We start from the raw sequence: 20,650 nt of genomic DNA on the forward strand, positions 1-20,650 counted from the left end.
ACGATTAAAGTATAACTAATAAAAATGGGTTAAAAATATATAACTGTAGCTTCATTTATTTATTGAGGAATTTCAATTCTATTTTCACTCAAAATTTTTTAAAAAAAATTTAAATGACACGTGAATATCTTCACCATGCGAAAAATTGACTATGACATCATGTGGTGAAGCAAAGCTTTGACAAACAATTATTGTTTTTTTGAAAACTGAAACTTTTTTTAAATGTTTTTTATTCAATATTCTTATATATACAATCCTTGCCATCATTTTCCAGCTGTTCACTATATCCCTCGATTACTAATCTAACCGGCCACATGTCAATTGTTTACTTCTCCACATATCACATCACTAAAACCAGGTTATGGCATTGGTTGTTGAACAGGTCAGTACTATGACAACGCGCTGAGGTAGAGTCCTAATACCTAGAGTAGAGATAAATGCCTAGAGTAGGCATTTATCTCACTCAACCTAATACAAATGAATAATGGGAATATCTTAATCTTCGATAAAGGTAGAGGTGTATGCTACATAGTACTCACTTTTGCCAGCCCGCCATTAGTAAGGTGCTCGCAATGAAAGTAACAAACCGCTATACCCATGGAGATCACCAGCTTGTTTGCTTTTCCCTACTGTTGAAAGAGAAGTTGAACTTTGTTGTAAAAAAATCGCAGAGAAAAGCACAGCAAATAAAATGGAAAACTAAGTATCTCGACAAATTATTGGAGGACCGAAGAAATAGCTTCATTAAGATCTCTATGTTTTGCCTCCCGTAGTTAATTTCAACGCCATAGATCTGGAGTATATGTGGAAAGGCTTTCACAAAAATATTTTTATCTCATATATTTAAATAAATTTATTTATTTAATATGTAAATGTAAATGTTAAATGTAATGTAAATGTAATGCTCATATGATGATTGGAGTTTTGCAACATATATCCAGTGAACATTCACAATAGACTGATTTTTGAATTTGGCTGCACTGAAACTTAAGTCGTAAAAAATTTGCGAGTAAAATCTAACTCTGAAGATTTTAAGAGCATTGTTGTTGCTTCACACGTTTGCTTTCGTAAGCTGGGAGTATTTTTTTGCTACTCTGAAAGAAAAAAACACGCCTCATGTTGAACCAGAGCAAAGCAAAGTACTATCTTCATTTTTTGAGCGAATATTGAATTTGCTAGCATGGTTTCCTAACCGACAGTGAAAGAAACGGATAGATTGGTATTATATGTAAGTAATATTAAAATTGTTTTTTTTTATATTCAATATTTGATTGGAGTCCTGTTGAGGAAATAAAACAAATTCGATTTACACATTGAATTTACGTCTTTATTTTTGTCTGTATTTCATTTTAAAACATTTCATTTATTTGTTTTAAGCTTACAGCTTAAAATAATAATTTAGTTGAAAATATATCGTAATGTGTTATGTTACTCTGTATATATTTATTTAATGCTCTTTTGTTTTTTATACGTAAATATACTTTGTATTCTTGTTTGTTGGGTCCTGTAGGTACGCTAAACTTTAAATGGTTTTCCATATTTGTTTTTGTATTTTTAAAAATACAATTCATTTTGAAATTTTTTTTTAATTACATTTCTCATTTTATACTCATAATAGCTAAAATAAAAATAATTTTAAATTTATTATTGTATTTATAACATTGAGATGTTGGTTTATAAATTGAATAATAATGTACTTCTCTTATAAATAAGATGCCGTATATGCAAATTCTATAATAAATCCTTTTTGTTTTGTTTTGTTTATGAATGAGTTGTATTTTTTAAAATTTAATTTAATTACTTGTAAATATTTCTTGTTTATAATTCTTATTATTTTAATATCTTTTATTTATTGTTAATTCTTTTAAAGTAGCATCAATTTTTTCTTTTTCATTTTCCTTTATTTTTAGAGAATGTTAATACAATTAACAGCAATGATTCTTCTTGTTGCATATAAGTCATTATAATAATTATTATATTATACTATATTACATTATTATTACAAGCTAAGTTAATGAAATGAAAATGTTTCTTATTCATGTGTTAAGTATTAAGTATTAAGTTTTAATATTATAAATATTGATTTTTGTTATTATACTTCTTACATAAAGTTAGCTTTTAAATTAATTTTTATAATATATGTATATGTGTTTTAAGTCTGTTTGTATATATATTTTCTCATCTTAACGAAACACCAAATAATGTTTACATGTAAGTTCATTAATTTAAGAGGCTTAATATGGCACTTTTATATTGTGTTTGTTATAATTTTATGTTAAATGTTAATATTATAGATTGCTTGCTTATAATATATATATATTCATTAATATTATACAATTATATATATATATATGTACACATATATATATGTATATGCTATACATGCATATACAATTTATGCTACTTGCTTGCCAATTTTGAGCGCGGCACAAATGTAAATAAATTATTTCTGCACATAGAATTTAAATTTTTTATTTTTTTTAATTTTTACAATTTAAAAGCTTTTAACTTATTTGGTTTATAAACATATTTTATTTAAATTTATAATTAAACAACATTTTTATTCACACCCTCTCTTACAAAAATTCTAGTCTTTACGTTACGCCATGTTTTTAGTACTCTTATTATTATTTTATATTTTATTTATATTATATATATTATTATTTGATGTGTCATTTATATTGAAATGACTTTCAATAAAAAAAAAAAATTATTAATTTAATACTCCAAATATTTTTCCAACGCTTAAAGAAATCAACTTAGTTTTCTTTTTATATAAATAATGAATTGTTATTATTTTATATTATTTTTTAAATATTCTACATAAATATAAAATGTGTAATTTTTTGTAAAATTTCGTTGCTACAATTTTGTTTATTTAAACAAAAAACTTTATATAACATTTAACTATTATATACTAAAGCTTCTGTATCAAAATTTTTTCTTTTTAAATTATTATAATTATTATAAATTGTGTTAGTTGTGTTTATTATTCAACGAACTGCTAACATGAAGAAATTATAATTATGTTTATAAAAATTATATATAAATACAGAAGTCATGTGTAGAAAAAAATTTCTTTAATAATAAATTATTATTATAATATAAAAAATTAAGTTTTAGAATTATAATAAATTTATTTTGTGTACAATTATTTTTTTCTAATTTAAAATTAAACAATTGAAGTAAAAGTGTTTAAAGTATTATTAATTTTAAAGTTAAAATGTTTAAATCATTTTAAAATAAGTTTAAAAATTGTTAGTAATAATATAATAAAATAAAAATATTAATAAAAACAAAGTTTTGAAGTTGTTTTTGTCTTTAATATAATATTTATTTTTCAATTTCGATACAAGAGTTTGAAATGAAGGTAGCAATCCAATTTTAGTTTCAATTAAATTATATATTTAAATTATTTATAATGATTTTATATCTATGCTGTATGTTAATTATATGTTTCAGATATGAAACTTTATTAAAATAAATTAGTTAGAAAAATCTAATGTATAAAAATAATCAGATGATGTTTATTAAAAGTTTACGAATTAAAATTTGACAGTTGAATTTTTTAATAGAGATTATTAAAAAACACGTAATAATATAAATTAAAATAAGAAATTTTATACAATTATAAATAAAAGAAATAAAAATATTGAATAAGTATCTTTCGAATAGGTATGAGAATCTTTCAAAATCATTTATGTGTTCTAGTTTTATAGGTATTTCTCTCTCCGAATGGCCGTTCCAGCTAATGTAGTCAAACCAATTTTTGGATCCACATCTCTTGAGGTTTTTCTCATTTTTACTCATAGTATTTGAGATGTTAATATAATATATATATATATATATACCGATTCTGTGCATCTTAAGATAGTTTCACTTGAACAGTCACTTTAGTGGCGTTGTCTATTATTAGAAGAAATTGTTTAGATGTTTTCACATAATCAAGTGCGTAAAAAGTAGTATAAATTCAACCGTATGTTGTTGATCTGTAAATGCATTTCTTCTACTTTCTAATCCAAGCATTAATGCAGTTACTGAGATGTGCTAAATTATTTCTATTATTATTTATTCTATTATTTATTACATTTCTCTTCTCATAAAGAAAATAGAACCACGCACAAAAAATAGAAGCATTAGGAATAACATAAGCTAATAATATGTATATACCAGTAATAGTATCTAAGGATATAAGTTTAAACCCACAAAAAGCTACCTCAAAAGGCCTTCATTTTAAAGTAGGACAATATAGGAGTCAGTACAAGGAGAATGGTATAACAGGACAACGTAATGATTTAAAAAAAATAGTACGAGTATATCAAATGATCAAATGGACTTAATTTGTTTTAAATTTTTCACATTTACAGAAAAATTATATTCGAATAGAAATAAGTTCATAACTTTACAAATTGAAGGAAATCTTTAATATCAGTACTATAATTATGGTGATATCGTGGATAAACTTAAAATGTAAATGACTTGAATCGACACAATTTTTGTTTAAGTGTATTTGTAACCACATATATAGTGAGTATAGATACTTTAAAATAGTATTCATGAAGATTTGTTTCTATATAGGTATAGTATAGATATTAACTCATTTAATATAATTTGACTTACAAATTAATTATGTTAAGCTTACAGTTTGATTTCTTATAATGGTATGAACAGCAGTCTTATGAATGGTGCAGAGGAAAAAGAAAGGTTACTAGGGCTCTCATAATCTAAAATGCTGTTAGGGACTTACAACCTAAAACGCTTCAAAGATTGCATACCACAATCAAAAAACAACATAAGAATTAATACGGGATTATTGACCGATCACTGTAGATTGAGTAATCACCTATCGAAGTTAGGAATTCAATATAACTCAGACTGCAGATATTGTAGAGAAGAGAGAGAAACTGCATACCATGTGCTTGGGGAGTGCCCGATACTGATGCACAAGCGGAAAAAACACCTAGGAGGGTATATCATGGATCATAAAGATTTAAGACTAGGAAAAATATGCTCTATACTGTTTTTCATTTAAGAAATGGGATTTGGAGAAACACTCTAATCCGAGATCTTTTATGTCGCAGTCCATAACCCCTTCTTTTTAATAATAATAATAAACAGCAGTCAATTTACTTGGCAAATAAACTTTAAACTAAATATTGACGAATTAGGGAAAATGGGATTATATATCTGTATATTTTGTACTAAGCAGATCAAACAATTTTGAATTTTTTTCAATACTTTTGTTATGAATGCATTTAGCCTAAGCTTGATTTTCGACTCAATTTAAAGTCGGAGTCATTAATCCGAAAGTCTGCAGATCAATGTGAATATTAACTTAAAGTTTAATAACAAGTTATTAGGCCTAGAGTTGAAGATAGAGTTACTGCGTTTGAATTTAGGCATATCTCTGGAGAGATCAATCAGAAGGTTATTATTTTCGTAACAAATTATCTGAAATTGTTTTTAGTTCTTAATAGTATATTGTATTGTAATTATATATAATGCTCAACCCCATTTCTTCCATTTAAATTATATTACATATTACATAATTCTCTTGTTATAGAAATATATTATGAGAAATTAAAATTATATTTAAGTGATTTTAAGTTTACATATCTCATTCATAATACTTTATATAGTTTTTCATACAACTTATATACATATTTATATTGATCTATATATATAATTAAAATATTTATATAATTTAAACATTATATTTAAATTTGATATACATATATACAAGAGTGATTTTAGATATAGTTTTTATTGTTTCTTTAACTCTATATACTATTTTGTTCCAATAATTTCTTATATTGTTGTTTGGATTGAGGTACTCTATGTTGTCTTTCTCATTTGAGAGCGGTTTTTATTGCTATATGATCAGGTGACGAATGTGCTAAAATGAATTCTATTTCAAAATGCTGCCTTAAATATTAACACTATAGTGAATTACACTATCCTTATATTAAATATATATAAATACTAGAACATTTCATAATCGGTAGCACTCAGTAAAATGTTATCAATTTGTTTAAAATCTATTTCTTGTTTTGTTTTTGTGTTCTTATAATTAAAATTATTTAAATTAATTATTATTTAATTTTTAACTGTATTGTTAAGTTTAATATTTAGAATACATATTGTTCCATATCAAATGCTCAAATGCTGAGCGACAGTAGCTGATCCGTTTCATAAACAAAAATGGCTTCAATCTCTTAAATCTGATTAACGCTTGGTATAGCCTCTTGGTATAGACATAGTCACAAGTAAAATCAAAACGGTTAATTTTTTGAGATGAAAAAGAACAAAATGACAATAAATATTACAGGTTTTTTTCAGAGAATGTCAAAAATAAATTGAGTTAATAATTTTACATTAAAAATATAAATATTTTTAATATCATTTCAATTGGGTTTTTAAATGAGGAGTTAATTAAATTTAGGGTAGTTTTCAATTCTCTCTCTTAAACATTTACGACAAGTTTCTAATGGAAATAGAGAGCAACACTTTGTAGTCTCTCTGTTGGTCAATGGCTGAGGGATTTATGTTCAATTTAAAAGTAAATTATTTTACTAAAATTTTGAATCTCAGTGTATTTACATTTCTTATTTAGCTGTGTTAAAGGCAGAAGATTAATATTCTTAATTATCAGATCATTAAATGAGTTGATTCAAACTTTTCGTGTATAGAGCTATATATTTCCATATTTCAATATACCACCAGGAAGTTATATTACGTTGATATAGCAATTTACATCTTAATGTTAAATTATATATAAGATTTATTTAAAAATAAAATATATAAATTTTATTAATTGAATGACATATTTTGTGGCGATATATTTTAGGTTAAACTATGGATACTCACTAAAAACTCCTTCAGTTATATTTATATTAATTATATATTTATATTAATTAATATTTGTTTTAACTATTTATATACAATTTTAAAAACTGATTTATATTCTACACTAATAACTTAAATCGCACAAGTCCAAAAATTTGTAATTTAAATCATAATAATTTCTATTGATGTATAATGGTAAATGAATAATGACTCTATCTGTGATAGAGATAAGTGACTAATATGTTCTATTTTAATTACAGCAGATTCATTTATTTGCTGTTTAAATCAAAGTTAAAATTTTGACCTTAAAGTGGAAGACTATTTTTGCTGTATTATTTGATGCTAAAGTTTGAAACCAACTTTGAACAAAATGGCAACTTCAATTTTTATTTTATATATTAGTTTAGAGATAGCAGTACATAACTTAATATAAGTTTAAAATTGTTTCTTGTGAATCTGTATATGGTCTACACATCATTTACAGTTCAGACTAGAAATATATATGCTAAAGGATTGTTGGTATAAATATTTCATACCATTTGCTGAAAAAGTATGCCCAATTCATGTATTTAATATAGAAACCGATCTACCAAAACATACTAGTAGTCTGTAACTTCCAATATGGACTCAAGTAATGTGTAATGTGTAGTGCTTAAATGTTAATATCATAGAATTGATATAATCAATTTAAATCGAACAATATTATATGAGATATACTATGTATCTTAATTCATCAGCTTTAGTAGCTTCATATTAAAACTGATTAATATGAGTTTCTGGGTTTTTTAGATTTAACCCACAATCGTTAAAGCATATGTTATTATTCGATCAGCTTTGTCTACTCATATATTTGAATAGAGCTTATTGAGTATCACCACAATACTCGAAAATGTTTCGCCAATCTTCTACGACTATGTTCGCCTATATTTTATGAATCGTACTTCTTTTGTATCTTGTATTTTTAAAATGGTAGCAAACCATGTTGGTTTCATTTATAGAAATAATAGGCACACTTATATATTTCACAGAAATTGATGTAGCTGCTGTCTTGAAAATTCGGTCCTTAGTTCTATATTTAATATTAATTTTTTGTTGATTTTATGACTTCGATTTTTTCTGGTAAAGAAATATCTTTGACAAACTAACTCTGTAATAATAGATGTGCTTTCCATATACATATATATGTATGTTAGTTGTCATATATGCTATGTTTTTATTCGACATATAATGTGTATGTAATTATATATATAAAAAAATGTGATAATATAGAAAGAACCGTATTTAAGTTGTATTTTTGTGTAAATGAAATATTGTGAAGGGGTTGTGGTTAACAGGTTTTGTAAGGGACTCAAGTAAAATTATTTCTTATGCTTTTTCTTATACTATTTTAATTTAATTTATATAACAAATATATTTTTACAATGCAATATTATATTGCATGTTATTGTATCTTTATAGATAAAGCACTTAATCAGATAAATGTGTCTAATTCATGTCTGCTTTAGATTTCTTTTAAATGATTTGCGAATTTTATATCTATTATATATTGTGCATTTTTGGTTTTATGTTATTTTTATCCTTTTAATATAATACAATATATTTTATATACATTTTTTCTTATTTCATTATATATACGATTTCAATATATTTTTATACAATGTGCTTAAGTGGAGATATTAATTATAAATCATTAATTATTGTTAATTCATCCATTATTATATATATATATATATTGTTTTCGACCTTAATCTATACTAAATAAAAGTTGAATATTTTAATATGTAATTACTTAATTTCTATGTTGAGCAATATTTGTGTGATTATACAACTAATATGCAATATAAGATCTTCAAATATTAGTTTCTAAATAAAAGACAATGAAGAAGATAGTGGTAATTTGTTACTGTTAGAAGGGAACTGTTCAAGTCTCCATAAGTGCAGTTTATTGAATATTTTGATACCATTTCATACCGACTGATGCGTTCAACTATGATGTGAAAGTTTTTTTAATTTCTTCAATATTAATTATATAAGTCAACCGAATATGCTGATGAATATATACCTAGATCGATAACAAATATTGATATGACAGAATAGGAATAGGAATAATTTTCATCTCTTTGCGTTCGCTAACCTCACATACTCGTAATAGTAAGGTTTTCAATACTGTTTTTATAGTACGAATCAAATTAGAAGGATCTCCATAAAAAGTTAATTTCTTTCAACTTTTGTTGAAGTACAAAATGAATCAGGTGTGCATGTCAGGTTGGCTAATTATGTACTATCGAATATGAATAATGTACTATTTTCATAAAAAAATACTTCAGAGGGAAATACCAAGACAAACGAAGTACGATACTAATTAAGTGATGATTAAGTAGGTGTACACATACAGTTATAATCAATTGCAAGTCAAATTATTGACCGATTGTTTTGATAAAACAATATCTGTGCAATCGTATTGCACTATTAAGGTGTGAACCATATCTATTAAATGAATCATTATACTTTTTATATAAATCCTTTGCTATAAACCTCAACAGTGATTTCGTCCTTCGTTGTTTTATGATTAGCAGTTGCTCTGGAGTAAAATAAAGTAAATAGTGAGTTACTATTTTATGCTGCAATAGACGTCCTTTTGTTATATTGAAATATTCGTTTAGTTGAATGAATACCCTTATCAAAGTAATACAGATTTTAGTAGTTGAATTATTATTATTTTTGGGTTGTTTTTTTTCTTTGATAAAAGTCAAGTTAGTTTGTTCCTTAATATTATTAATTGCTTTATAGTTTTCCTCTTATAAATCTCATAAAATTATAATTTTGTATTCTGTGTGGAATAGATTATATGAAAGCCCCACAATAGTACCCCACAGCGAGAAAATCCTTTTAGTATTCGTTCTTTTGTTCTGAACTTTTCGTTAAATCATTGACTATTATATGTAACGAATTATGTATTCAATATATTCAATGGCTAAATTTTATCATGGGATAAATTGGACATTCGATAAACTGTATAGTCTTTACATTGGACGTCTACTGTATATCGTATATTGAGTAAAGGTACTGAGTTCAATAAATTTATGAAAAACTTCGATGCTGAATCGTACTTTTTGTAGAGGTCTGATTTATCTGAGACAGTGCATACTCAAATTACGTGTATATAAATTTATATATGCGTACTTAAATATACACGTCTACATAAATACCCTGCATAATATATGTACACATATATATAATTCTCACATATATCCATATATAGAATCTTTTAAGAATCTAACAAATCATAATAAACACAATTTTAAATTGAAAATAAATTATAATTAATCAAAACATATAAAATAAAAAAAATTTTACCTAGTAATAAATTATTAAATTACTTTACAATATGGTTTCCATTTTTAATAATTATTTTAAATTAAATTCGTTTTTTTCTTTGAGCTTGAATTCGATTTTATAATAAACTATTTTTAATATTTTCAAGAATATTATTTAAGATAGTCTATAGTATCAGCTATAATATTTCTCTAAATAATAACTAAAAAAATTAAATTTTATTTATGATATTTGTGTATAAATATATATTTATGTAAGTGTGAAATTATATATACAATGTCATGCTACGGAAAATCTAATAATGAAATAATAAAATGTATATACAACCTTCATTTTTTTTTTTATAAAATCTTTAAAATAAAAACAAAGTAAATTATTTGCAAAAGAAAACTTTAAATTTTTACAACAAAAATTTAAAATTTAAGCGCAAATAAGCTTAATTTGTTATATAAAAAATATTATCAAAAATTAATATTATTTATTTTTTATATATTTTGTATTTTGTATACTTTTTATCTTATACTTTTTTAATTATTTTTAAAAAATACTTCATTTTCTTATCATCATTTTTAAACTTTTGTATTACGTCCTTCTCACTCGTAAAATATTTAAATAATTTTCAAGCTTTGTTACACAATTTTAAATTTAATAATAAACTAATAATTTTACTACATAAAATAAATTATTTTAATGATTTTGACTTTTATTTTTTACTATTAATCTATACACACGCATTACATAAATAAGAACCATGTACTTATGTGTTTGCTCGTTTTAAATATTAAAGGATGTTGAATTACTTTTTTTAATTTTTTATAGAATTTTTCTGATTTTAACTTAATTATTTTTTATACATTATGTTCTTGTAGGTTAAAGTATTTATTTTATAAACAATCTTAATTACTTATATAATCAAATTTCAAATAATGCAAATGTTTTGCTTTGTTTGTTCATTAAATTACAACCAACGCACCCTGTACACCAAAACCGCAGATTACACACGTTAAACGTGAGAGAGTTGGCGCTCACCGCAACTCTTGGAACTGCAATTTTATTTATTAATTTTTTATTAATTTAATTCCAATATTCAAAGGTTTTAAAGGTCTCAAAGGTTTCTCTCGCATTTAACAGCTAATCTCGGCATGGTTATCCTTGAAGCGATCATTGTATCCTTGTATTGTGAAAGGTGCAGAGTTTCCACCATTCAAAGTTGTACCTGTGCTGCCATTCACCGTTATAACGGCATTATTATTGTTATTGTTGTTATTGGTGCTGTTATGTTGTAATTGCACTGCTCCGCCATTCATTTTCTCGCTGAGCTTGTCAGCGCAGTTATTAGCGGTGACGAGGTTGCCACCCTTATGAGCTGATGACATCATTTGTATATTAGCGTACGATTGTTTATTGGCAGCAGTGTTTGCACTGCCATTCTGTAGGCTTTTAGTTAATGCTGCTGGATCCAATGTGATTCCGTCCAACTGCGACGAGAATGATAATGGAGGTTGTATGGTTGTTGGAGTTGGTTGTGGCGTATCAAGACTGATAAGCTTGGCTTCCTCATCTGGTTTTACGCTGCCATTTGTCAATTTATTGACTATTGGACCGTTGTTGCCAGTGTTGTGTAATATAGGTGAGCGTTGGCTGCTATTATTACTGCTATGCACACTGCCATTGGCAGTTGATGCGCAGCTACTGTTACCAATGCCATTGATGCTGCGTTGTGAGTCATTTGTGGAGCTGAGCAAAGGTTGATCACTCTTAGAACTGGGTAAAATAAATGATGTTTCCCAGCAACCACCTTGCTCATCGCCAATAGAATTGCCATTGGGTGCAGATGGTGATGTTACTGCTGGTGGTGTACATGTAGCTGAGCCAGTTGCTACAGTGCCACGACTTATGCCGCTAGCATATTCGCCACCATTACGTATACCTGGTAACGGTATTAAGTAATCCGATGATTGCGGTACTGGTAAACAAAACTCATCACCACCTGGCGGACGCATTATAGTCTGATCGCGTTCAGTTGAGGGTGGGCGGTATGTAGTCGGTAAAGGTGCATTCATCACTTCCGGATCCTATTAAATCATAAATTACTATTTGTAACGCCTTGTAATGCTAAAAGAATATCTTATTTTACCTGTGTACATGCCGTCAAGCGATCGAGCAGTGTGGTAAATGTTGGACGATCTTCTGGTGTTGGATTCCAACAACTTATCATTATGGTGTACATTGCTTGTGGACAACCAGGTAGTGCACCCAAACGACCACCATTTGTTACAAGTTCCATAACTTCATGATTGGACAAACCAGTATAGGGCATTTGACCTAAACTGAAAACCTACAAAAGCAGAATTTATAATATAATGCATATATAATTCTAAATGCATATAACATAATACGTATATTGATATATTTAACATTGATTTAAGACAAAACTATATATTATTTAAAGAATTCGAACTCACCTCCCAGAGCAATATGCCAAATGACCATACATCTGTTTTTGAAGTGAAAATACCATCCATAAAAGCTTCGGGGGGCATCCATTTAATAGGTAACATAGCTTTACCCCCTTTTCGATAGTAATCACTTCGATATATGTCACGTGCCATACCGAAATCAGCAATTTTTACCACACGTCCAGGGCCCTTGCTACTTAACAAGCAGTTTCTAGCAGCAATATCTCGATGTATGAACCGTTTACTTTCCATATATCTACAACCTTTGGCAACGTCTAAAGCACAAAATACTAAATCTTTCATAGTAAGTGGAGAAGGACGTTCAGGTTTATTGCGACCCTCTCTAAGGAAATTCTTTAAATCACCACCAGCCAGCAGTTCCAGAACAATAAAACGGGGATGTCGATCAAAACAAACACCAATTAGGTGTACCATATTTGGATGATTAAATTTGGCCATAATCGCTGCTTCCATTAAGAAATCTTCCTCAGCTTGACGTGTTGACATTTCCGGTAGAGTTTTAACTGCAACTGGCATTTCAACGGCATCACCGTCCCGATGTCTATAAAGTCCTTGGTAAACTTCACCAAAAGCCCCTTGTCCGAGTGCTCTGTAAAAGTAATAAAATTCATTTTATAATTAGCATAGAAGAACACAAGCAAAGTTGAATTATTGTGAGAATAAAGAAACTCTTTTACAAGATTTGAGAGTGGAACTTACTTGACCAAACGTAGACTTTCTCTAGCAACTTGTGGTAAATTTTTCACATCTATGTGGCCATTGAGAATGCCATCACAACCATAATTGGGATTAAAGTTGGTCAAATTTGTGTCGTCCACATTGTGACGTAACCGGCTTAATTGTAGATCCTGTTCCAGAAGCATTTTGTGCCGTAACTTAGCTTGCTTCTTACGTTGATAACGATTATCTGTAAAGAAATAGATGAAAGATTAGATATTTCTTATCTACAAAAATTTTATGAATTGTTTACTCACATAAGATAACTATGAGTGCTGTTATGAAAAAGAGTAAAAGCACAACCAAAAATATGAAAACACCTATTAGGTGTGCAAAAGTAATGCCTTCGTCTGCCATCACTATTAAAGAGAATATTTTAGATGATCAGTCTTTATTATATTTATTTTGGTAAAATTACCTTCACAAGCTGTATGATTATCTTTCTTTAAACGCCAGCCATCAGGACATATGCAACGAACAGACGATCTGTATTCATCGAGTGCTATGCAGCGAAAATCGCAACCACAACCTTCAATAGCCGGTATTATAATGACTGAACCAGGACCACTTGTGGCACCTTCATATATAACTGTGAATTCTCTTAAGCTACGACTTGTGGTAACAAAAGATGTGCCTCCTTCACCATTAGATTCGTTAAGAAAGACGTCTCCTCCAGCATAGCCGCCTCCACCACCACCTGTATTGCAGCCACCACCACCACCACCAAAGCCACCTTGGCCATGTTTGTTAGTTGTGGTTCCATTATTAATTTCTACATAGCAAGAATGACCTCCGCGACCACCTTGCAAAAGGGCAGCACCAAACTTCGGACTAAGTGCCTGGTGTGCTTTAGCACGCCAACCGCCTCCAGGCCCGGCTGTCTTTTTATTGAGTGGCTCTTCATGTATTTGACCTGTAACACCCTCACGTGATGTAATTGCTTTTTGACCATGCTGAAAGTCTTCATCAATATATTGTCCTATGCCCAGACCACCACCGCCACCAGCAACAACAAGTGGAACTGCCTCATTTTTAGCCGAATTAAGCTTTGTGAATAAAACAGTCTTCAATAAAGCAACCATATTCCCATATTTTTACGAGACTTACCAAGAAGACATAAGAGCCACCTCCTCCACCACCAGCACCATTTTCTAAGTAAATATTTCTCACCATATGTTGTTTCGAACTAAAACTGTATTTACTTAAATCTAGTTCTGGCGCATCAGCACCGCAGCCTTCTTCTTTAAAGCTCATGGATTTGATGCAAGCATTTTCACCTTCCTGTCCTACTAGAATATATAATTCTTCATTTTTATGTAATTCCAGTACCGCAGTAGACATAGCACCACGAGATGAACCTACACCACCGGATCCTAAGCCGCCGCTTGCACCTTTGGCTATAATGCTGTAAAATGTGTACAGATATACACATCAATTGAAATTATTTATAATATGGTATATTAGTATCTCAACTTACGTATAGTAGCCTTCGTTTGGTACCTTCCACTTTTGCATGCCCTTATAAGTACTTTGGCCTTCTTCCACCCACACCTCCTTGAGCACCAGAGTTTTATTATTTGCAGTATAAGATGCTTCACATTGTAATTGCGTCGGTCCTATCATACCGCGCGTATCACACGTTGTTAACTCTAAATCTATAAGAAAATAATACAGCAAACACGTATGTAATACAAGATTCAAACACGAATTAGTTTGGTACGTACAGTGTTTATGTTCAAAGTCTTTATGTGACGGACTCTTATAGTTATGCCTCATGTCCCAGTAGTTATATCCGTTCAAGTGTTCGTCCGGTATATTTAAACCAAAACATTCAGGACTTAGTGAAAAATCATCGACGGCAACATCAGAATAAATGCGCATACCCATGCGTGCCTCAAATTGGAGATAATACCTTAAAAGTCATGATAATATATAGTCAATAGATCATTTTGAACACAGTTTCACTTACTTAGATGTAATATTTGGCAGCACATATTCAGCACGCAACCAGTCACTTCCTTGGTTTTTAGTACTCCACCAGAGCGTGGTGGTTATATTTTCCTTTTCTTTCATTTCAACAACCGATAAATTTATACTGCCAGGATTCTTACCAAATTGATGTATATAGAAACGTACCACACATGAATTGCGGTACGGTGAATTAGGGTTTCCATGTACTAGAGGTGGCGGATTAAATGTTTTGCTTATCATAATGGCGTTACTAGCGAAACCAATGAGTGAACCCTTCTCGGAGTTATTGACATGTTGATTCATATCGACAAGCATATAATAACCGCCAGTTGCATTCACCAGATGCTGGAAGGTGTGGTCACCATCGGGTCCAGTATCGTGCGTCGGCGAAGAGCCTGTGTGACGAGACCATGAAAGTATGGTTTTACCCGAATCGTGCCAACCACACCAATCATTCTCAAAATCACAGCGGCCACCGTATGGTATTTTGTCTGTTAATATAATAAATATTAATTTATGTATTTGGATCATGGAATCATGTTTACATGAAAAATGTAAAGAAATAACTAAGTATAATTATTTTTCATAATTTATTGTTTTAATGACCACTATAAACTATCAAAAACAATATCGTATTAATCATATGAAGAGATAAGCACAAGTGAATGGCAGTTAAATTTTCCATTCGTGTAGTTCCATACTTGTGTCTTTATTGGTTTATTCTCATTATACTTACCACAATTCAGTAGCTCATCTTCAGCCTCATCACAGTCCCTGGTTATGTCACATATTCGCGGCAAAGGTATGCATACCGCTACTTTATTCATCATACACTTTACTTGTGAAGTGCTACACTTTTCAGATTTGGTGCCTTCTGGAAAACAATTGACCATACGTAGGTTATCAATGGCCACATGTGCTTTCTGACCTTCCTGCAATTTCGGTACAATTTCGAAAACAATACGAAAATCACGTGATATGCGACCTAATCGATAAAATTTTCTACCCCATTGTCGAAAATTGTCACCTAGTATTTCTGCAGGTACCCAAGCGCTTTCCTGTGAATGCAGAGGTTCTACAACAACACGTGAGAGTCCATGACTCATGTCACTTTGGTGCATATAGACTTCGAGAAAACATTTCTCCATAGTTGTACTAAATTGTGGAGAAGTAAGATTTACTTGTACTGTATTTGGTGATAGACGTGCGTATAAAAAATGACCTATTTCAAATGTGAAATTTAGTAAATTATTTTTTAATTAGTCAAACAGAATTATTTGACTTACCATTTGCATCATCAACAGAGTCTGCAATAGGTCCTGGAAGTAATCCAGTCATATTTCTTTTGGCCAGTTCAGCGCCACTCAGAATTTGAAAACCATCTGGTAAATTTTCAGTCCATTTCCAGGCGCAAGGTGTTTCAAATGTACATTTTACGCCAAGTTGATCCTCAATTTCAGAGGAAGGTGTTGCTTCAGTATGAGATTCATATGGATTCTGGTAGATTAGATTGGAAAATATATATGAACACTTCATAAACTTATGTCAGTTACAATTAATTGCAATATATATTAATACCACATATATATATTTATTTATATAAAGTTATATTTGTATGACTTGCCTTCAGTTATCTTTGAGGTACTATGCTTTTATTGTACTTGCATTGAAGCAAATTGGCTTCGCACTAAGTCGTAATTTATTAAATTTATTAATAAATATGATAATAACTTATTATTTTTAGAATTAAATAACTACATTACATTATTGAATTATTTCTGTCATAATATTTCCTGCCGTCAATCAAAAGTTATTAGCAAATGTATCTTAAATCAATTAGTAACTTCTAAGCGATTGACACTTTTCCATTTCATCACAAGTAACTTAATTAAGTGCTTGCATGAATACATTAGCACCTTCTAAGGAAATGCCGAGTGCCTCGATTATTGAATCAAAGTCAGAAAGTCAGTAAGGAAAAGTGAGCGGCAAAAGGTGGCTGTGGAACAAAATTAGGACGCGCACATTATATGTCGTAATTCTATTAATAATAACTAAAATAATTGATAATACTAGTATACTTTGGGAGATTAAGGTGAAGACTTTTTCTACCGAATGATTAATAAAATTTATAAGATTTAATATTTTGAAATATACTTATTTTATTTTACTTTTACTAATGCACTTAAAAATGATTGAAGATACTTAATTCAATACATATGAATTCAATATCTTTTAGATATTATTGTTTTTCTAACTCTGGTACGCCCTTTTGAGTGCTTGTGGAAAAACACGATTGGTCATCGTTTCTAATTTGATAGGCACGAGTTTTAGGCCTGGCACTTACAGTCCTAAAAATCATATAAACTATAAACTAATTAAATAAAAATTCGAATATATCTTAAGTTCACTGATGACTAGACCTTGGCAATACTCGAAACAGCTTTGTGTAGTCAGCTTTATTTTAATAAATCAAACAAATTTTTGTTGTTGTTTCTACATGACAGTTCGAACCCTTTTTATTTATTATTTTTGTTTATATGTAAAAATAGGATTTGACTTCATATTTTCTTTTTGTTTTTCATGATATTATTTTATGCATATGAGGTTACCATATTCCCATGTTTTCAGCCAGATTCTCCTAAATAAACGACAATTAGTGGATAACTGCGCTCTTTTGACTAGTAGTATGTTCCCATTGCCAGTTTATTTAATTTAGATCGCTCATGTAATTTAATTAACCATACAAAGAGCCTTCGTTTTTTTGAACTTAGTTAAGAATAAAACAAGGGAATATACACCAAAAATGTCAAATGTAATACTGCTAAACATGTTTCCCAAAAAGGAAAATGCCCGAAATTTAATACATTTGACACATGCAATAAAATGTATATCAACAAAAACCAACAGGTCGAATAAACTAGAGATAAAATTTTTTTAAAATGCTTATTTTTTATAATTATTATAGACCACCTATTTTTTTCTATTAATCGCGTCCTCCATGATCAATTAATCAACCATTAAAAGCTCTCCTACAACTTTTACAAAAAGCTCTATAAAAAGCTCTTTCATATGTTAAATCAATTTATGCCCATCGAAATGACCCAGTCTTAATTTGATTAACATAAATTGATTTAGCTGCAGTGGGAACATGGTATAATTTACCACAAGACAGATTTTGTATGGAAAACGAAGCTATTTACTATACAATTAATGAGTTAACAGTGAAAACGTATTGCGAAAATGTGATCGTACTTTTGGGAAATAATTAAATATATTTTATGCAGTAGTCCGTTAATAAACAACTATATAGCTTTAGTATTCATATTATTTTTACAAACTTACGGATTTAGGCGCAGTTATGCGCATTTTTTCTTTAATGACTTGCATGGGATCATGTTCATCATCAACATCTTCGATGTTTCCATGTGTAACACCCCCAGCCGGTTCATCAGCTTGACCATGTGGAGTATAACGTTGCATTTTAGCATTATTGTTCAATTTCATTATTTCCGATATGGAATTCGATGATTTCTTAGGACTTAAACGTAAAGGCTTTTCATCAACTGCACCTGTATTAGAGAGAAATGAGAGTAAAGCTTTTAGATAATATCTGAATATTATTGAAACCATTATCTTAAAAAACCCATTTGAAAAAAATTTTCACTAACCTGCTTGATTGGCCAAGTATTGCGGAGGAAACCGTGTTGAGTGTACTGCCGCAGGTCGCAATTGGTCGCCATATCGATCGGCTGGACCCAAACTGCCTATGCCATCGATCTTACCAATTGATGAGGTAGCAGAGTATGAAGGATAACCGGCACTATTGCCGCTAATGCCACCACCTGGTCCACCCACAGATGGCTTCATCAGTTCTTTACGTAATGAATCAATGCCACGTCTTGCATTACCACGATCACCGCGTGGCAAGTTTCCCGTACCCAAACTAGCCAAATTTAAGCGTCGCCTGTTCTCTCGCCTCCCACCTGTAAGGGGTGGCATACGTGTTCCCATTCCATCCACATCGAAGTCATCATAGAGTGGCACAGCTCTTTGTATCTGTGCGGTCGGCATGGTGGGCTGCGGTATAGGCAAATCATGTGTGCGTCCATTACGCAATTGCTTACCGCTGCCGAGATAATTGTGTTGCTGCGCTTGGATTATTGCATTGAAAGTATGATTCAGTAGTGGGCGTTGGCAATTTACCAGTGTTGCGGTTAACGTTAATGAGACGAAGCACAAAGTTGCAACACATAAATGCATGCGAGTTGCGGTGTGTTGCATTTTGCACGGGAGTTGAAGTTGTGGTTTTAGTGTGTCTTTTGTTGTGTTAGATTCTTGGAGAATTTTTCGATTTGATTGTGGTTTTATAGAAGATTTCGGTTAAATGAGATTAACATTAGATGCACGAGTATGTCGTTTGAGTAAGTTAAATAGTTTGCTTCACTCATGTGAATCGTTGAGTTCTTTTCTTTTTTAATTTTGTAAAAACGCTGCACTTAACTTTTGTATTTATTGCAACACTTTGGAAATGTTTTTGACATTTTAAAGCAAACATTATTTCTTAAGTTTTCATTCGACCACATATTTTATTTTTAGCAATGTTTAACTGTTCAATTTTTTTAATTGCAATTTTTGAATTTTCTGTAATAAAACGCGGTGTCAGTTGCATTTGTTTCAATGTTGATGCATCTGAAAATAAAGAGCAAAATGGTGTTTAACTTTCGTGATTATTAGTCGCTTCAAATATGCTAATTTTTTGTTTCATTGTTCTATAAATACATTCTTACAGATAGAATGTATATTCGAATTGAGTATGCTAGAACACAGAGAGTACTTGTTGTAATTGTTGTAATTGTTGTAATATCCTTATCTGCAGATAAGGATATTTTTAACGCCATTTCGCTACATTAATTTTAATATTAGCGCCATTTACGTAAATGCTGCTTTTAAACAGTCTTGGAACACACAAAGTACATCATTACTCCCTCTCATTTGTTTCAAAATATGCGTAACTTGACACTTGATGGGAGGCGATTCCATCCGCATTCATACTCGTATGAATATAGAAAAGCGTGGGTGTAATGTTGGTTGCAATTTTTACAATTTTTACAATTTTAAAACCTCATCGATCATTATATCAATTTTAATTACACTTACAATATGTTACAGGAGAAATATGCGAATATGATTAGAATTCTATTAAATTGAATAGGAGGATAGGAGAAATAGGAAACTACCTTTTCTTTTTTGGCTAAGAGGATAACAATTAGATATACTACGTATATGACATAGATTATATG

At 29.7% G+C, this 20,650-nt stretch overlaps 1 protein-coding gene across 1 annotated transcript; it reads right to left on the reverse strand.

Annotated features, from left to right (window-relative positions):
- Positions 1 to 11,064: 11,064 nt before the first annotated feature.
- Positions 11,065 to 19,940, reverse strand: LOC119679722 (ALK tyrosine kinase receptor). Its single transcript, XM_038092219.1, has 14 exons — positions 19,019 to 19,940; positions 18,693 to 18,919; positions 16,637 to 16,847; positions 16,087 to 16,572; positions 15,349 to 15,841; positions 15,104 to 15,291; positions 14,857 to 15,034; positions 14,487 to 14,784; positions 13,798 to 14,425; positions 13,637 to 13,738; positions 13,362 to 13,569; positions 12,648 to 13,251; positions 12,320 to 12,520; positions 11,065 to 12,257 (listed from the first exon to the last, which is right to left on the reverse strand). The coding sequence occupies exons 1-14, from the start codon at positions 19,629 to 19,631 to the stop codon at positions 11,307 to 11,309; spliced, it is 5,388 nt and encodes a 1,795-aa protein (XP_037948147.1). The 5' UTR covers positions 19,632 to 19,940; the 3' UTR covers positions 11,065 to 11,306.
- Between the last annotated feature and the right edge of the window lie 710 nt (positions 19,941 to 20,650).

The sequence above is a fragment of the Teleopsis dalmanni genome, chromosome 2 (genome assembly GCF_002237135.1).
Source record: "Teleopsis dalmanni isolate 2A chromosome 2, ASM223713v2, whole genome shotgun sequence".
NCBI lineage: Eukaryota > Metazoa > Arthropoda > Insecta > Diptera > Diopsidae > Teleopsis > Teleopsis dalmanni.